Genomic DNA, 19,967 nt, shown 5'->3' on the forward strand with positions numbered 1-19,967 from the left:
GGACAGGACAATAACCATGCCACATATAAACTAAATAATGTAGATCTTAATATTACGGATTGCGAAAAAGATTTAGGAGTTCTGGTTAGCAGTAATCTGAAACCAAGACAACAGTGCATAAGTGTTCGCAATAAAGCTAATAGAATCCTTGGCTTCATATCAAGAAGCATAAATAATAGGAGTCCTCAGGTTGTTCTTCAACTCTATACATCCTTGGTTAGGCCTCATTTAGATTATGCTGCACAGTTTTGGTCACCGTATTACAGAATGGATATAAATTCTCTGGAAAATGTACAAAGGAGGATGACAAAGTTGATCCCATGTATCAGAAACCTTCCCTATGAGGATAGACTAAGGGCCCTGAAACTGCACTCTCTAGAAAGACGTAGAATTAGGGGGGATATGATTGAGGTGTATAAATGGAAGACAGGAATAAATAAAGGGGATGTAAATAGTGTGCTGAAAATATCTAGCCTAGACAGGACTCGCAGCAATGGTTTTAAGTTGGAAAAATTCAGATTCAGGAAGGATATAGGAAAGTACTGGTTTGGTAATAGAGTTGTGGATGAGTGGAACAAACTCCCAAGTACCGTTATAGAGGCTAGAACGTTGTGTAGCTTTAAAAATAGGTTGGATAAATACATGAGTAGATGTGGGTGGGTGTGAGTTAGACCTGATAGCTTGTGCTACCAGGTCGGTTGCCGTGTTCCTCCCTTAAGTCAATGTGACCTGACCTGACTAGGTTGGGTGCATTGGCTTAAGCCGGTAGGAGACTTGGACCTGCCTCGCATGGGCCAGTAGGCCTTCTGCAGTGTTCCTTCGTTCTTATGTTCTTATGTTCTTATAGAGGAGCAATGTGGCAGATGTTGCAAGTATATATGGAATAGGTGGTAAGTTACTAAATGCTGTTAAGAGTTTTTATGAGGATAGTGAGGCTCAGGTTAGGGTGTGTAGAAGAGAGGGAGACTACTTCCCAGTAAAAGTAGGTCTTAGACAGGGATGTGTAATGTCACCATGGTTGTTTAATATATTTATAGATGGGGTTGTAAATGAAGTAAATGCTAGGGTGTTCGGGAGAGGGGTGGGATTAAATTTTGGGGAATCAAATTCAAAATGGGAATTGACACAGTTACTTTCTGCTGATGATACTGTGCTTATGGGAGATTCTAAAGAAAAACTGCAAAGGTTAGTGGATGAGTTTGAGAATGTGTGTAAAGGTAGAAAGTTGAAAGTGAACATAGAAAAGAGTAAGGTGATGAGGGTATCAAATAATTTAGATAAAAAAAAATTGGATATCAAATTGGGGAGGAGGAGTATGGAAGAAGTGAATGTTTTCAGATACTTGGGAGTTGAAGTGTCGGCAGATGGATTTATGAAGGATAGCGAAGTCATCAACATAGAGTGATGACCAAATATTGGATGGAAGAAGAGAGGCCAAATCATTTATAGCAAGGAGAAAAAGTGTTGTGCTCAGAACACATCCCTGGGGGACACCTTCAGCTTATTAACCCGAACACGGAAATGTCTGTCAGTTAAGAAGTTCTTAAGGAAGGATGGTAGATTGCCTCGGAGGCCTAAGGAGTGGGCTTGGGCCAAAATATTATACCTCCAAGTTGTGTCATATGCCTTTTCAAGATCAAAAAAATATGGCAGTAACTGAGTGGTTATTTGCAAAGGCATTACAAACATACATATTCAAGTGTAGTAAGGTGTCTATGGTAGAACAGCCCTTACGAAAGCCATATTGACTAGTGGAGAGACTGTTGTGTGTGTCTAGATACCACATTAAATGTTGGTTTACCAGACGTTCCATCACTTTGCAAACTGCACTAGTAAGAGCAATGGGATGATAGTGGGAGGCATCATATTCCGTAGTACCCGGTTTGTGGAAAGGGAGAAGAATGGCAGATTTCCACAGCTGTGGAAGAAATCCTTGTGACCAAATAAGATTGAAGAGTTGTAAGAGGACTGTAAAGGCTGACTGACGTAAATGTTGTAACATCCGGATATGAATGCCGTCTGGCCCAGCTGCCGATGATCGGCAAGCTGAAAGTGTTGCCTCCAGTTCCAGAAGTGTAAAAGGCACATTATAAGATTCTTCTTTGAAAGAAGAAAAGTCTAAGGGTGCTAACTCTCTGGCAGACTTTGAGGAAAGAAACGAGGGGCATAGATGGAGCCCCTGAGAAATACGGACCAGATGATTGCCAATTTCAATGGCAACGTCAAGAGGGTTTGCTATATCAACACCGGCAACCTGCAGAACAGGAGCCGGGTCAGGAGAGTATTTACCACTCAGTTTCCATACTTTTTCCCAGACTGCATTCACAGAGGTAGCCGAGGTGATGGTGGAATCATAATCTCGCCAGCAAGTGCGTTTAGTGTCACGGGTGACACGGCGAGCAACCGCTCACTTCTGCTTGAAATCAAGAAGTCTCTCTGTGGTTCTGTTGTACCGGTACCTGCCCCATGCAGTGCGTTTCAAACATACTGCCCGAGCACAAGCAGGAGACCACCATGGAACACACTTATGAGAATGCCTGCCTGAGGTTTGGGGTATAGAATGAGAAGCTGCAGTTAAAACTGACGTAGAGAAGTGTAAAAGCTCATCATTGGAGGATGAAGAAGGAACCTCACTAAAAGCAGTTGTGAGTAAAGGTCCCAATTTGCTTGATCAAATTGCCAGCGAGGGCTACGAAGAGGTGGTGAATATGAAGGGAAGTAAGAATGATTGGAAAAGGATCGCTGTCATGTAAGTCTGGTAGAACAGACCAGGTGAAGTCTAGTGCATTGGAGGAAGAGCAGATCGAGAGATTGATGTAAGAGAGAGTATGAGTACGAGGATCAAAATGGGTGGGAGTACCCGTATTTAAAACATGGAGGGGGTGAGAAGCGAGAAAAGCCTCCAACTGAATACCACATGAGTCACAATGGAATTTTCTGCATAATATTTACACCACACAACCCAAGCTTCACACCCATATAAGTGTTGGTACCACTATACTTTCATACATTCCCTTCTTTGCCTCCATAGATAACGTTTTTTGTCTCCACATATACCTCAACGTACCACTCACCTTTTTTCCTTCATTAATTCTATGATTAACCTCATCCTTCATAAATCCATCCACTGACACGTCAACTCCCAAATATCTGAAAACATTCACTTCTTCCATACTCCTCCTCCCCAATTTAATATAAAATTTTTCTTAACCCTTTGAGGGTCCGTCCCGTAGATCTACGGCTTTACGTTCAGGGTCCAAACCGTAGATCTACGTCATGAGCTCAGCTCACTCTGATAAACTGTGAGTGGTACATTTGGGCCTAGATATGAGAGAATACATCTATGTGGTATGTGTGCACCACATAAAACAGATCCTGCAGCACGTTGTGTATAATGAGAGAAAAAACTGAAATCATGATTTTTCGATTAAAACAGCGACTTTGCAGTGTTTTTTCGTATGTTTTTTATAGTTCTATTTGCGATTTCTTAGTCTCATTTGATAGAATGGAAGACATATTACAGAAATAGAGATGATTTTGATTGGTTTTAGCACTGGAAATGGCTTGAAACTGAGCTCAAAGTAGCAGAAATGTTAAATTTTTGCCGATATTCAAGAGTAAACAAACTACCTCACATGTCTAATACATGCCAGCTGGTGGGTCTAATATGCATTCACAAATATGGTGATGATATTTATACAATTATTACAGTATTGCATAACAATAAATCTTCTATTTTCTGGTGTGAATAAAAATTCATTATGCGAATAAAAAATGAAAATGGAATTTATTTGTAAAGCCTCAAAACGTAACTAATGAACAGAGGAAATGTTAGTTTAGTGCCAGGAATACCTACATTGTTTATTCTGGACCCTATTTTGAAATTGGAATATTTTGAACTTTGTGCTAAATTGGCCAAATTAACAATTTCCGATCACTTTAATTTGTAGTTGAAACAGTTAACTTGGCGATTTCTTGTGCTGAATCGATAGAATAGAAGCAATACCAGTGAAATAGCTAAGAATTTGGTTGACTGGAATAATGTAATTGGCCTAAAATGGGAGTCAAAGTCGGCAAAATCGCCGATTCATAAATATCGCTGACACATCAAAATTCGCGAAAGCATAATTTCGCCAATTTTCCATCAAATTTCGTACTTTTTGTTTTATTACCTTCACAAAAAGATTCTCTACCATTTCATAAGAAAAAATAACAAATTTTTTTTTTTTTGAAAATTCTTGGACACTGGGGCACCACTTCAGATTTGGGCCTTGGACCCTGAAGGGGTTAATCTAAATATCTGATACCCTCATCACCTTACTCTTTTCTATGTTCACTTTCAACTTTCTACCTTTACACACACTCCCAAACTCGTCCACTAACCTTTGCAGTTTTTCTGAATCTCCCATAAACAGTATCATTAGCAAAAAGTAACTGTCAATTCCCATTTTGCATTTGATTCCCCATAATTTAATCCCACCCCTCTCCCGAACACCTTAGCATTAACTTCTTTTACAACCCCATCTATAAATATATTAAACAACCATGGTGAAGTTACACATCCCTGTATTTTTATTATTAATACACTCATCATCTCCCACCAAGGTAGGGTGACCTGAAAAAGAAGAAATGAATGGTTTTCTTTTCCATTTAATAATTTATATGGAAGGGGTTACTAGCCCCTTGTTCCAGACATTTTAGTCACTTCTTATGACATGCATGGCTTATGGAGGAAGAATTCTGTTCCATTTCTCCATGGAGATAAGAGGAAATAAACAAGAACAAGAAATACTAAGAAAATAGAAGAAACCCCAGAGGGGTGTGTGTGTATATATGCTTGTACATGCATGTGTGGTGTGACCTAAGTGTAAGTAGAAGTAGCAAGACATACCTGAAATCTTTCATGTTTATGAAACAGAAGAAAGTCACCAGCAATCCTACCATCATGTAAAACAATTACATGTTTCTGTTTTACACTCACTTGGCAGTACGGTAGTACCTCCCTGGGAGATTGCTGTCTACCAACCTACTACCTAGGTAGGTTTATATTTTTTTTTTTTTTTTTTTTTTATCACACCGGCCGATTCCCACCAAGGCAGGGTGGCCCGAAAAAGAAAAACTTTCACCATCATTCACTCCATCACTGTCTTGCCAGAAGGGTGCTTTACACTACAGTTTTTAAACTGCAACATTAACACCCCTCCTTCAGAGTGCAGGCACTGTACTTCCCATCTCCAGGACTCAAGTCCGGCCTGCCGGTTTCCCTGAATCCCTTCATAAATGTTACTTTGCTCACACTCCAACAGCACGTCAAGTATTAAAAACCATTTGTCTCCATTCACTCCTATCAAACACGCTCACGCATGCCTGCTGGAAGTCCAAGCCCCTCGCACACAAAACCTCCTTTACCCCCTCCCTCCAACCCTTCCTAGGCCGACCCCTACCCCGCCTTCCTTCCACTACAGACTGATACACTCTTGAAGTCATTCTGTTTCGCTCCATTCTCTCTACATGTCCGAACCACCTCAACAACCCTTCCTCAGCCCTCTGGACAACAGTTTTGGTAATCCCGCACCTCCTCCTAACTTCCAAACTACGAATTCTCTGCATTATATTCACACCACACATTGCCCTCAGACATGACATCTCCACTGCCTCCAGCCTTCTCCTCGCTGCAACATTCATCACCCACGCTTCACACCCATATAAGAGCGTTGGTAAAACTATACTCTCATACATTCCCCTCTTTGCCTCCAAGGACAAAGTTCTTTGTCTCCACAGACTCCTAAGTGCACCACTCACTCTTTTTCCCTCATCAATTCTATGATTCACCTCATCTTTCATAGACCCATCCGCTGACACGTCCACTCCCAAATATCTGAATACGTTCACCTCCTCCATACTCTCTCCCTCCAATCTGATATTCAATCTTTCATCACCTAATCTTTTTGTTATCCTCATAACCTTACTCTTTCCTGTATTCACCTTTAATTTTCTTCTTATGCACACCCTACCAAATTCATCCACCAATCTCTGCAACTTCTCTTCAGAATCTCCCAAGAGCACAGTGTCATCAGCAAAGAGCAGCTGTGACAACTCCCACTTTGTGTGTGATTCTTTATCTTTTAACTCCACGCCTCTTGCCAAGACCCTCGCATTTACTTCTCTTACAACCCCATCTATAAATATATTAAACAACCACGGTGACATCACACATCCTTGTCTAAGGCCTACTTTTACTGGGAAAAAATTTCCCTCTTTCCTACATACTCTAACTTGAGCCTCACTATCCTCGTAAAAACTCTTCACTGCTTTCAGTAACCTACCTCCTACACCATACACTTGCAACATCTGCCACATTGCCCCCCTATCCACCCTGTCATACGCCTTTTCCAAATCCATAAATGCCACAAAGACCTCTTTAGCCTTATCTAAATACTGTTCACTTATATGTTTCACTGTAAACACCTGGTCCACACACCCCCTACCTTTCCTAAAGCCTCCTTGTTCATCTGCTATCCTATTCTCCGTCTTACTCTTAATTCTTTCAATTATAACTCTACCATACACTTTACCAGGTACACTCAACAGACTTATCCCCCTATAATTTTTGCACTCTCTTTTATCCCCTTTGCCTTTATACAAAGGAACTATGCATGCTCTCTGCCAATCCCTAGGTACCTTACCCTCTTCCATACATTTATTAAATAATTGCACCAACCACTCCAAAACTATATCCCCACCTGCTTTTAACATTTCTATCTTTATCCCATCAATCCCGGCTGCCTTACCCCCTTTCATTTTACCTACTGCCTCACGAACTTCCCCCACACTCACAACTGGCTCTTCCTCACTCCTACAAGATGTTATTCCTCCTTGCCCTATACACGAAACCACAGCTTCCCTATCTTCATCAACATTTAACAATTCCTCAAAATATTCCTTCCATCTTCCCAATACCTCTAACTCTCCATTTAATAACTCTCCTCTCCTATTTTTAACTGACAAATCCATTTGTTCTCTAGGCTTTCTTAACTTGTTAATCTCACTCCAAAACTTTTTCTTATTTTCAACAAAATTTGTTGATAACATCTCACCCACTCTCTCATTTGCTCTCTTTTTACATTGCTTCACCACTCTCTTAACTTCTCTCTTTTTCTCCATATACTCTTCCCTCCTTGCATCACTTCTACTTTGTAAAAACTTCTCATATGCTAACTTTTTCTCCCTTACTACTCTCTTTACATCATCATTCCACCAATCGCTCCTCTTCCCTCCTGCACCCACTTTCCTGTAACCACAAACTTCTGCTGAACACTCTAACACTACATTTTTAAACCTACCCCATACCTCTTCGACCCCATTGCCTATGCTCTCATTAGCCCATCTATCCTCCAATAGCTGTTTATATCTTACCCTAACTGCCTCCTCTTTTAGTTTATAAACCTTCACCTCTCTCTTCCCTGATGCTTCTATTCTCCTTGTATCCCATCTACCTTTTACTCTCAGTGTAGCTACAACTAGAAAGTGATCTGATATATCTGTGGCCCCTCTATAAACATGTACATCCTGAAGTCTACTCAACAGTCTTTTATCTACCAATACATAATCCAACAAACTACTGTCATTTCGCCCTACATCATATCGTGTATACTTATTTATCCTCTTTTTCTTAAAATATGTATTACCTATAACTAAACCCCTTTCTATACAAAGTTCAATCAAAGGGCTCCCATTATCATTTACACCTGGCACCCCAAACTTACCTACCACACCCTCTCTAAAAGTTTCTCCTACTTTAGCATTCAGGTCCCCTACCACAATTACTCTCTCACTTGGTTCAAAGGCTCCTATACATTCACTTAACATCTCCCAAAATCTCTCTCTCTCCTCTGCATTCCTCTCTTCTCCAGGTGCATACACGCTTATTATGACCCACTTCTCGCATCCAACCTTTACTTTAATCCACATAATTCTTGAATTTACACATTCATATTCTCTTTTCTCCTTCCATAACTGATCATTTAACATTACTGCTACCCCTTCCTTTGCTCTAACTCTCTCAGATACTCCAGATTTAATCCCATTTATTTCCCCCCACTGAAACTCTCCTACCCCCTTCAGCTTTGTTTCGCTTAGGGCCAGGACATCCAACTTCTTTTCATTCATAACATCAGCAATCATCTGTTTCTTGTCATCCGCACTACATCCACGCACATTTAAGCAACCCAGTTTTATAAAGTTTTTCTTCTTCTCTTTTTTAGTAATTGTATACAGGAGAAGGGGTTACTAGCCCATTGCTCCCGGCATTTTAGTCGCCTCATACGACACGCATGGCTTACGGAGGAAAGATTCTTTTCCACTTCCCCATGGACAATAGAAGAAATAAAAAAGAACAAGAGCTATTTAGAAAAAGGAGAAAAACCTAGATGTATGTATATATATATATGCATGTGCGTGTCTGTGAAGTGTGACCAAAGTGTAAGTAGGAGTAGCAAGATATCCCTGTTATCTTAGCGTGTTTATGAGACAGAAAAAGAAACCAGCAATCCTACCATCATGCAAAACAGTTACAGGTTTTTGTTTCACAGTCATCTGGCAGGACGGTAGTACTTCCCTGGGTGGTTGCTGTCTACCAACCTACTACCTATGGTAACTAATAGCCATCCTTAACCCTTTCAGGGTCCACAGACCCTCTCAGAGACTTGTTCTCAGGGTCCCCCAAATTTCAAAAAAAAAAAAAAAATTATTTTTTCTTAGGAAAAGATAGAGAATCTTTTCCCGATCATAATGACACCAAAAGTATGAAATTTGATGGAAAACTTATGGAATTATGCTCTCACTAAGTTAGCGGTCTCAATGATGTTTACGCAACGGCGATTTTGCCCACTTTGAGCCCTATTTTCGGCCAATTCCAGTGTACTAGTTGACAAAAATCATAACTATTTTGCTAGAACTCCATTTTTTCTATAGAATGAGTACAAAAAACCACCCATTTACCGATTTCAACTATCCAATATAGTGGTCAGAATTTAGCAATTTTGCCAATTTCACACAAATTTCAAAAAATGCCAATTTCCAAATAGGGTCCAGAATAAACAAGAAAGACATTTCTGGCACTAAAATAACATTTCCTCTGTTCATTAGTCACGTCCCCATGCCCTTCTTACATTCTTTTGCTTTCCATTTTGAATTTTTATTCTCACAAAAAGAAGATATACTGTTATGCAGACTACTGCATTGGTGTAGAAATGGTATAAATAATATCGGTGCACTTGTGAAAGAATATTAGACTCACCAGTTGACGTGTATTGGATGCATAGCATGATTTGTTTACTTTTGAACTTTGGTAAAAATCAAACATTTCTGCTGCTTTGAGCTCAATTTCAAGGTACTTTTCATTGTAAAACCAGTCAAAATCATCTCAATTTCTGTAATATGTCTTCCATTCCATCAAATGAGACCAGGAAAACTAGAATACAGCAATAAATACCATATGAAAATACAGTACAAAGTCGCTGTTTTAATCCAAAAACATGGTCAAAGTTTTTTTTTTCTCGTTACGCACTGTGTGCTGCAGGATTTTTTTTATACTGCGCACACTGACCACATAGACCCATTCTTTCATATGTAAGCCTACCAGCTTTCTCTCACTAGATTTGAAGGTGCTAGAATTTATGAGTACTAGTACGTCAAGGACCCTGGCACGTAAGCCATACTAGTACGGCCGAAACCCTGAAAGGGTTAAAGCAATGAATAATTCTTTACTAATATTCATTTTTTTTTCTTATAAATTTCAGTTCCTGCTAAAATTGCATCATTTGATGATGAGTATGTGGCAACATATAAAGAAGACGTTAAGCTCATGTGCCAGGCAGTTGGATTACCAACTCCAGACATTAGGTAATTATCACCAAGTCATTATGTTACTAATTGTTTATAATTTAATAAAGCTTTAGAATAAAATATATATAAAACACATTTTTACTAAATTCAGAAGGAAAGAGAAAGAGGTGCTTCTACTAGTAATGGTAGTCATTAATTTATTTGATAACATTTTTAAAAAAAAATTCCGTCTGTAGGTGGACAATCCGAGGAGAGCCTTTTGCCCCCAATGATCGTATGCGGCTCCTGCCTGAGGGTTCCTTACTTATTCGTGAAGTTTCTCGTGATGATGCTGGAGAATACACTTGTCATGTTGAGAATCCTTATGGCCAGGATACTGTTACTCACACTCTTCTTATCCAAGGTAAGAATTTACAGTATTTTATGGCAAACAAGATGCTCTGGTGTCAAAGACACCCTCCAATTCTGACTGGCTGAAAGCATGCTAACACTATTAGTTACAAATATAACACATAATGCATTGCTCTCACTCACAAGTATACAGGCATTTATTCTAGATCTGCTGAATTCCAATCAGTCGTCTCTTCCTTAGTATGTGTAGCTGTTTCTTGTTCTCTTTCTACTCAATGTCTTGATGAATGCAAGTGGATGTGTCTACAACTAGGATTGCATATTGATTTGTGATGATTTTTCGTGTGTTTTAAAAATATTTAATGTTTATATTTTTGAGTTTATTGATTTTACTATTTAATAAGAGTACATTTGTACTGCAATATGACCAAAATAAACCTGTGGGATGCAAATGGTGGCTTTTGTGTCTTAGTACCATATATGGTAAGTCCTCAACTTACAAACACATTGAGAATCTTCTGTATTGTGTATAATATCATTATTATATCATTATTGTGTATATTATTACATTGGTACCTTGGTATACATTCACTTGGGAACTCGCGTGCTAGAACTTGTAAGGGTCAAAACTGAGTCTCAACACCATGCGCTACCCTTGTTTACCTCTCTCTTGAGACAAAGCCACAACTGCCCACTAGCTTCAGCATGCCCAGTGCTACCATTCAGTGACCGACCTGCACTGTAACTCTGAATTTTCACATGATTGTGTTTTTTTGTATAAATTTTTAGTAAATTCATTAACCATGAGTTCTAAGAAAATTAATGAGAAGAGCCAAGCAACAAAGAAAATGGTTAGGATCACCACGGATGTGAAAAAAGAGATTGTTGAAAAGTATGAAGGTGGCATGTATATCTGGGACTTGGCTGCCGTATACCATATGCCAAGAACAACGGTATCTATGATTTCACTCCCTTCGCTAATGTTGCGAAGGGAGCAAAATCGATTACTAAGCAAAGATCAGGGACATTAAAGCACGTTGAAAAGTTGCTTTTGATCTGGATAAAAGAAAAACAGCGTGATGGCGATAGCATATCAGAGAAAAAGCAAAACTGATGCATGCCGATCTTTTGAAAAACAAGGCAGGAACAAGCCAAGAAAGTGTTTTTAAAGCCTGCCATGGCTGGTTTGATAATTTTAAGAAGAGGACTGGCATTCACAGTGTCTTGTTCTTTGCCAGTGCAAGTGGGCATTGCAAACTGAAGCCTCTACTGATCTACCACTCTGAAAGCCCAAGGGCCTTTAAAAAACATAACGTGCAGAAAACTCAGTTACCTGTGATGTGGAGGTCAAACAGCAAGGCTTGGGTAACCAGAGAATGTTTCAGCAAATGGTTTAATGTTGTGTTTGGGCAAAGTGTAAAAAGTTATTTAGAGAAGAAAAACCTGCCTCTGAAGGCCCTCCTCATAATGGACAGTGCTCCAGCTCACCCTCCATGCTTGCAGGACTACGTGCTGCCGGAGTTTGACTTCATCACTGTAAAGTTTCTCCCCCCTAATATGACTCCTCTCATTCAGCCCATGGATCAGCAGGTCATCAGTAATTTCAAGAAACTTTACACTTTAGTGTAAAGTTTTCAGAGGTGCTTTGAAGTGACCTCTGACACAGAGTTAACCTCGAGAGAGTTTTGGAAAGATCACTTTACTATTGCCCATTGCATAACTCTCATTGACAAAGCCTGGCAGGAAGTTTCATACAGAACAATGAACTCTGCTTGGAGGAATTTGTGGCCAGAATCAGTGGCTGAAAGGGACTTTGAGGGCTTTGAGGCTGTGTTTATAGTGGAGGATATTGTCTCTCTGGGCAGGTCCATTGGTCTGGATGTGAGTGATGATGATGTGGAGGAGTAAGTGGAGGGGCACAGAGAAGAGCTGACCACTGAGGACCTGCAGGAACTTGAGGAGGAGCACAAGACTAAGATGGATGTACTCTCTTCAGGTTCAGAAGATGAGATAGAGGAAGCCCCTACTTCATTAATCAAGGAAATCTTTGCCAAATGGATGGATGTCAAAAACTTGACAGAGAAGTACCACCCCAACAAAGCCCAAACAAGCCGTAATAGCATTGTCTGGAATGACCAGACAGTGTTACATTTCCAAAACATCCTGAGGAGAAGGCAGAACCAAAGTTCTTTGGACAGATTTTTAGTAAAAGTGAAACCTGGTGAGCTTCAACCAGGTCCAAATAGGAAAAAAGAGACAGAAAAGAGAAGGGGACTCTCCTTCCAAACAATAACATTTCCTTCTCCTCCCTTCTCAGCACTATCCTAGTAGGCACTCAACTCTTTTCAGCAAAGTTAAGTGAGGTTAAATTTGCATGTATTTCATCTTTTGTATTTATGTATGTATTTAAGTATTAAGCAGTGTTTAAATTACATATTTTAGTATTAAGCAGTGTTTAAATTATTTTATACAAGCCCATCAATATGCCAATAACAACAGGATTTTTTTTTCGTGGGAACGGATTAATCATTTTCCCTATATTTCTTATGGGAAACGGATTAAAGACGTATACCGAGGTACCACTGTATTATTATATTATTATTATACACATTACAGAAGATCTCCAATGTGTTTGTAAGCTGAAGACTTTGTTTTATGAATATTATACACAATTCAGGAGGTCCCCAATGTGTCCAAGTCAAGGACTTACTGTACCAGTTTGTATTGTTATTTGAACCCATTTTAACATGGTGCCATTTTACTTTTGCTTTTTATATCTGATAATGTTCCCCAAATATCAGGATCCTTTGAGGCAAGTAAAAATTGTATTACTGGGTGGTTTGATGGTAAAGAGACAAATTAGCCTACTGATGCTACCAGTAGTCCATCCCACTCCATCACCTGGTTTACCTTAGCCTTCAGATGCTAAGCACCAACAAATTACGATTTTTTATTATTTTTGTTATTTATTCATTATTTTATACAAAATAGTCTACACTGTTCATTATTGGTTATATACACTAGCTTAAATTACTATCTAGTATTGAAACACTTATCTAGGCTTAGGTTGAGGCTTATGAGCAATGTAACCTTTGGCCTCCAAGACGCTGCGTAAATTTTTGAGACGTATAATGGGAAAAAAAGAAATGGCATCTTCCACTCTGTATTATTATTATAATCATAACTAAGCACTAAACCCATAAGGGTCATGCAGCGCTGTAGGGTAGGGTGTACTAAAATGTGTAATGTGCCTGATCAGAGATCAGTGAGAGTAAAGAGTATAACAGAAGTAGAGTTAGGAAGGGCGGTGAGGAGCGCTAAAGGAAGTGCATGTAATCAGCATTGGTGTAAGAGAGCTGTTCCTGACAAAAATTCAGAGAGAGAGTCTGCATCAAAGGTGGGGCTGTAAGTGAGAAGGGAAGATAAAGTAAGGGTGTAGAGTGGCGACAACATCAGAGGTAAATTCTGCTTGTCCGCTAGTAGACAGGCCAGTCTAATAGAATATGGCAAACTGATATTGGAATTTGACAATTCTCAGAGAGTGGCACTGGGCATCTCTCCATGAGATACCCATGAGTGAGTCATGTGTGCCCAATGCAAAGACAAGAAAGTGTAGTCTCCCAACAATGACATACATATATGATAAGAAAACCAGAAACCTAAACACGACTCGATAGAATTTAATTTATGCATCAACCCGGACCGGTATTGTTGCCAACGTTCGTGAAGGTGGCTAGAAATTATACTAAAATAATCTGAGAATGGGATACCCCTACAAGAAACATGGAGGTCATATACAGCTGACTGCCTGCTCATTGCCCTGAACATCAACATGACCAGGCACCCAACAGAAAATGACTTCTTTGCTTTTGCTAGAAATGCAGTGTAACCAAAGTTGTATGCAAAGAACTTTGGTGATGAAGCGAATTAAATATTTTGGCAGGATGCAAGGCACTGTAGGAGACAAACTACCACGAATGTTGGGGTAGGCATGGATGCAATGCATATAAGTGCGATGAGAATTGCACACAGTTCATCTGTGAAAATGCTAGCCGAGTCTAATAAATGACTTCACACAACGCTGTCCGGGAACACTGCTACAAACCCAACACCATCAGAGGACTTAGAACCATCAGTGTAAACTGCAGCAGCATGAGAATAAGATCAGAAGTGGTTAAAAAATTCTTAAAGGGAGTGAGAAGCAACTGTAGGTATTTGAACTTTCGCGCACGGCAGTGGGGAAGAACAGACTCGGATTGACAGCACCTCCCAAGATAAAGAGAAAAGTTATATGCCAAATGAATATATAAAGGGGGCAGTTGAAGAGAAGCCAAGAGAGAGAGTGAATACAGAAAAAAGGGATGAAGTAAATGGGCACCAATTAAACAACGGACCTCCAGTGATGTCCGTTACCATCCTGTATGTAGGAAGACTGTGGAGGACATTGGGTATCGTGCTGATCATGCATATAGGCTCTCGACAGGGAACGAAAAGCACCTATACACAAATATAATCACTGATGATGAATGAGATCAAGTTTAGAAAGAATGGCAGGAGAGCCTGCCATAATTTAGTTTTGGTAAGATTAGGGCAGAATGAAGTCAAAGGAGAGTTTGACGATCTGCCCCCCATAAAAGATGAACTAAGGTCTTAAGGAAGTTCTGCTGGCTATGCCAAGTTGCTTTCAAACAAGTACTGTGGGGCTTCCAGGACAAATGTTGATCAAACAGACGTACAGTGGACCCTTGACCAACGGCATTAATCTGTTCCAGAGAGCTAGCCGTTAGTCGAATTAATTTTTCCCATAAGAAATAATGGAAATAGAATTAATCTGTTCAGACACCCTAAAGTATTAAACAAAATCATTTTTTTTACATGAAATATACATTTCCCTACACAAAAATGAATGGGACATGCAAAATAAACAATAATTAAATGCCACTTACCTTTATTGTGGAGTTCTTGTTGAGTGATGAGACAGTAGGAGGGAAGATGATGCAGGTGTTTTATTATTTGGAAAGGGAATCCCCTTCCATAAAGACTTGAGGTACTAAATCCTTTATTGGGGTTACCTCCCTTCTTGGTTTTTTAATGCCACTAGGACCAGCTTGAGAGTCACTGGACCCCTGTCACACCAAAAATCTGTCCAGAGAGCTCTGCTTCTCATGTGCCCATAGGATTTCCCTAAAATGCCAATATGGCTTGCAACTTTTGTGACAGGATAAAATTCATCTACAAATGCTTGCACTTTTGTAAACATTGAACACGTTTCCCTAATCCTTGACAAAGTCATCTTCCTCCGTCTCTCTTCCTCCTGCCCTGACGAACATTCCTGAGATGTGATCTGTTGCTGTTGCACCTGAAGCTCTTGCAGGTCTGCAGTGGTTAGTTCTTCCTCATCGTTCTGCACCAATTCTTCCACATCCTCGCCACAAACCTCCAACCCCAAGGACTTCCCCAATGACACAATAGCTTCCACTACTGGCATAGGCTCCTGAGGATTAGCCCCAAACCCTTCAAAATCCCTCTTGTACACATTGTGGCCACAGTTTCCTCCAAGCAGAGTTCAAAGTCCTGGTAGTCACTCCCTCCCAAGCCTTACCTATAAGGTTTATGCAACTGAGGATGTTGAAGTGATCTTTCCAAAACTCTCTTAGGGTCAATTGAGTGTCTGAGGTCACTTCAAAGCACTTTTGAAACACTGCTTTTGTGCAGAGTTTTTTGAAGTTTAAAATGACCTGCTGGTCTATGAGCTGGAGGAGAGGAGTTGTATTAGGAGGCAAAAACTTAGCTTTAACAAAACCAAACTCCCCTGCAATTTCCTCTGGCAAGTCGTGAGGATGAGCAGGAGCATTGTCCATTACCAGGAGGCACTTGAGTGACAATTTCTTTTCCTGGAGGTATTTTGTCACAGTGGGGCCAAACACACCATAAAACCAGTCCAAGAAAAATTCCCTAGTGACCCATGCCTTACTGTTTTATCTCCACAGCACACACAAATTACCCTTGATGGTATTGTTTTTCTTGAACACTCTGGGAGTTTCAGAGTGATACACCAAAAAAGGCTTCACTTTGCAATCACCACTAGCATTACTACACAACATTAATGTCAGCCTGTCTTTCATAGGCTTATGTCCTTTTCCTCTTGAGTAATGTAGGTCCTGTTTGGCATTCTCTTTCAAAATAGACCTGTTTCATCACAATTAAACACTTGTTCAGGTTTTAAGTTTTCAGTCTCTATGTATTCCTTAAAGTCCTGCACATATTTTTCAGCCACTTTTTTGTCTGAACTGGCAGCCTCACCATGCCTTACCACACTGCGTATGCCACTATGATTCTTAAATCTCTCAAACCAGCCTTTGCTGGCCTTAAATTCATCAATATCATCACTATTTTGAGGCATTTTCTTAATGAGATCATCATGTAACTGCCTTGCCTTTTCACAAATTATAGACTGAGAAACACTATCTCCTGAAAATTGTTTTTCATTTATCCATACCAATAACAGTCTCTCTACCTCTTCAATTATTTGTTGTCCCCGTTTTGAAAACATACTTTCACCTTTCGCAACAACAGCTTATTTGATTGCCTTTCTGTTTGCCAAGATACTGATGGTTGAATGGGGATTGTTGTATAGCTTTTCCAACTCGGACATACGCACTCCACTTTCGTATTTTTCAATTATCTCTTTCTTCATTTCCATCGTAATTCTCACCCTTTTTAATAAAGGCTTGGCACTAGAAGCTTTTTTGGGGCCCATGGTGGCTTATTTAGCAGTTACAAGCACTAAAAACACTGGAATAATCCAAAATACATGGCAGATACACATGGAAGCGACCGCAACAGCTTGTAAACAAAAGCACACTGAGTCTTGGAATGGCTGGGCCCACTCAGGCCGCGCTCACGCTGCATGGACACGTTTCGGACGAACGCCGTTAGATGAGTTTTTCACCATTGGTAGAGCCATTTTTTTATGCCAAAGAGCGCCGTTAGACGAATTTGCCATTACTTGATGCCACCGTTGGGCGGGGGTCCACTGTACAAGAAATCTGACCATATCGCATTCAGGGATATGGGAACCATACAGGTATAATGGAGTATTAGAGACAACAGAACATCTAGTAAAAGTAATCTGATTTGTTTTAGTACAGTGGTCCCTCATTTATCGTCGTTAATCCATTCCTGGAAGTGCGACGATTATCGAAATAGACGACTTTCGAATCAATTTTCCCCATAAGAAATAATGTAAATACAATTTATCCGTTCCTGACACCCAGAAGTATTAAAACCTAAAATTTTTTTACATGAAATATAGATGTAGTATATAAACAGTACAATGGGACATGATGAATGAAACATTAACAGCATAACACTTACCTTTATTGGTGATTCTTCTTAGTGTATGGAAGACTGGAGGAGGAGAGAGATTGGATTATTTACTGTTTGGAAAGGGAATCCCCTTCCATCAGCACCTCAGGTACCAAGTCCTTTTCTGGGGTTACTTCTCTTCTCTGTTTCTTAATGCCACTAGGACCAGCTTGAGAGTCACTGGAGTCCTGTCTCGCAAAACAAGTGTCCAGAGAGCTCTGTTTCTGGCGTCTCTTTAAAACTTCCCTAAAACGGGCCAAGACTCTGTCACATACAAGTTGCCGATATGGCTTGCAACATCCATCTCAGGGTGATGTTTCTCCATAAATCTTTCCATCCTACCCCACATTTCAAAAATCTCCTTAATTTCTGAAGAAGGCACCTTCTTCTATCTCTCTTCCTCCTCCTCTGCGGCAAGATTCTGAGCTGCGATCTGTTCCTGTCCCTGTTGAAGCTCTTGCAGCTCATCAGTGGTTAGCTCTTCGTTGTGGTCCTCCACCAACTCTTCCACATCCTCCAAACTCACATCCAACCCCATGGAACTCCCCAGTGCCATAATAGAGTTCACAACTGACATAGGCTAAATCTGGCCACAATTTTCTCCAAGCAGAGTTCAAAGTCCTGGTAGTCACTTGCTCCCAAGCCTTACTTGTAAGGCTTATGCAATGGAGGATACTGAAGTGTTCTTTCCAAAAATCTGAGGTCACGTTAAAGCACCTTTGAAACATTGCTTTGGTGTAGAGTTTTTTAAAGTTTGAAATGACCTGCTGGTTCATGGGCTGGAGGAGAGGAGTTGTATTCGGGGGCAAGAACTTTACTGAGATGAACCCAAACTCCGGCAGAATTAGGTCATCCAAGTTTGGACAATGAGCAGGTGCATTGTCCATTACTAGGAGGCACTTGAGTTCCAGTTTCTTTTCCAGGAGGTAATTTTTCACACTAGGGCCAAACACTTCATTGAACCACTTGACGAAAATTTCCCTCGTGACCCATGTCTTATTATTAGATCCCCAAAACACACACAATTTACTCTTCATAGCATTGTTTTTCCTGAACACACTGGGATTTTCAGAATGGTACACTAGTAACGGCTTCACTTTGAAATCCCCACTAGTATTAGCACAGAACGTGAGTGTTAGCCTGTCTTTCATAGGCTTGTGTCCTGGCAGTCCCTTTTGCTCCTGAGTAATGTAGGTCCTCTTTGACATTTTCTTCCAAAAGAGGCCAGTTTCGTCACAATTGAACACTTGTTCAGGTTTCAGTCCTTCAGCCTCTATGTACTCCTTGAATTCACTTAAGAATTTTGTAGCTGCAATTTTGTCTGAACTGGCAGCCTCACCATGCCTTATCACACTGCGTATGCCACTACGGTTCTTAAATCTCTCAAACCAACCTTTGCTGGCCTTCAATTCACAATTATCAGTACTCGTTGCAGGCAATTTCTTTACCAGATCGTCATGCAACTGCTTAGCCTTTTCACAAATAATCGACGTCATAAGAGTATCTCCTGCTAATTGTTTCTTGCTTATCCACACCAATAATAGCTTCTCAACATCTTCGAGTACTGGTGATCTCATTTTTGTCAGCATATTTACCCCCTTTGCAACAACAGCTTCCTTGATTTCCTTTTTCTTGGCCATGATGGAAGATATGGTTGTATGGAATTTGTTATACATCCTGGCCAGTTCGGCCACACGTACACCACATTCGTATTGTTCAATGATGTTTTTCTTAAATTCAATTGTATTTCTCACCTTCTTTACCAAAGGCTTGCCACTAGGAGTTTTCTTTGGAGCCATGGTAGCTTATTTAGCACTTGCGAGCACTAAAATGAATGGAATATTATGAAATACAGTGGACCCTTGCCTTATGATATTAATCCGTTCCTGAGAGCTCATCATAAGCTGAAATTATCGTTAACCAAATTAGTTTTCCCCATAAGAAATAATGGAAATCAAATTAACCCTTTGAGGGTCGGCAGGCCCTCTCAGAGACTTATCCTCAGGATCGCCCAAAATTAAAAAAAAAAAAAAATAATTTTTTCTTATGAAAAGGTAGTTTTTTTTTCTAAACATTATTGGCTAAACAAAAAATTTTTACCATCAACACTTACCGAGATGTGGAGACGTGAAGTTAACAGAAAATGCCCCATGTATGGTATCATCGCCGACTGCAGTCACCCAGCATTATTTATTTTTATTTTTTAGGTATTATTTTCTATTATTTTTTAATTTTTTTTTTCCAAGTTACTTTTATGGCCTGTGAGACCAATATTAGCACTATGTTATAAGTTTTTTCTCTTTATTTACTACACAGTAACTCCACTAACACTGTTGTCCTTATATTGTTTATAATTGTTGTTTTCACACACAAATGATATAAAATGTTGTTTATTACTATTT

At 39.9% G+C, this 19,967-nt stretch overlaps 1 protein-coding gene across 1 annotated transcript in view; it reads left to right on the plus strand.

Annotated features, from left to right (window-relative positions):
• Positions 1–19,967, plus strand: part of Dscam1 (Down syndrome cell adhesion molecule 1) — a gene marked incomplete in the record, with an annotated part of 1,133,347 nt that overhangs the window by 765,690 nt on the left and 347,690 nt on the right. The window contains 2 exon segments of the mRNA XM_070098007.1: positions 9,801–9,903; positions 10,083–10,249. Of these exon segments, the coding sequence (XP_069954108.1) occupies positions 9,801–9,903; positions 10,083–10,249 (270 nt within the window).

Source organism: Cherax quadricarinatus, chromosome 4 (assembly GCF_038502225.1).
Source record: "Cherax quadricarinatus isolate ZL_2023a chromosome 4, ASM3850222v1, whole genome shotgun sequence".
Taxonomy (NCBI): domain Eukaryota; kingdom Metazoa; phylum Arthropoda; class Malacostraca; order Decapoda; family Parastacidae; genus Cherax; species Cherax quadricarinatus.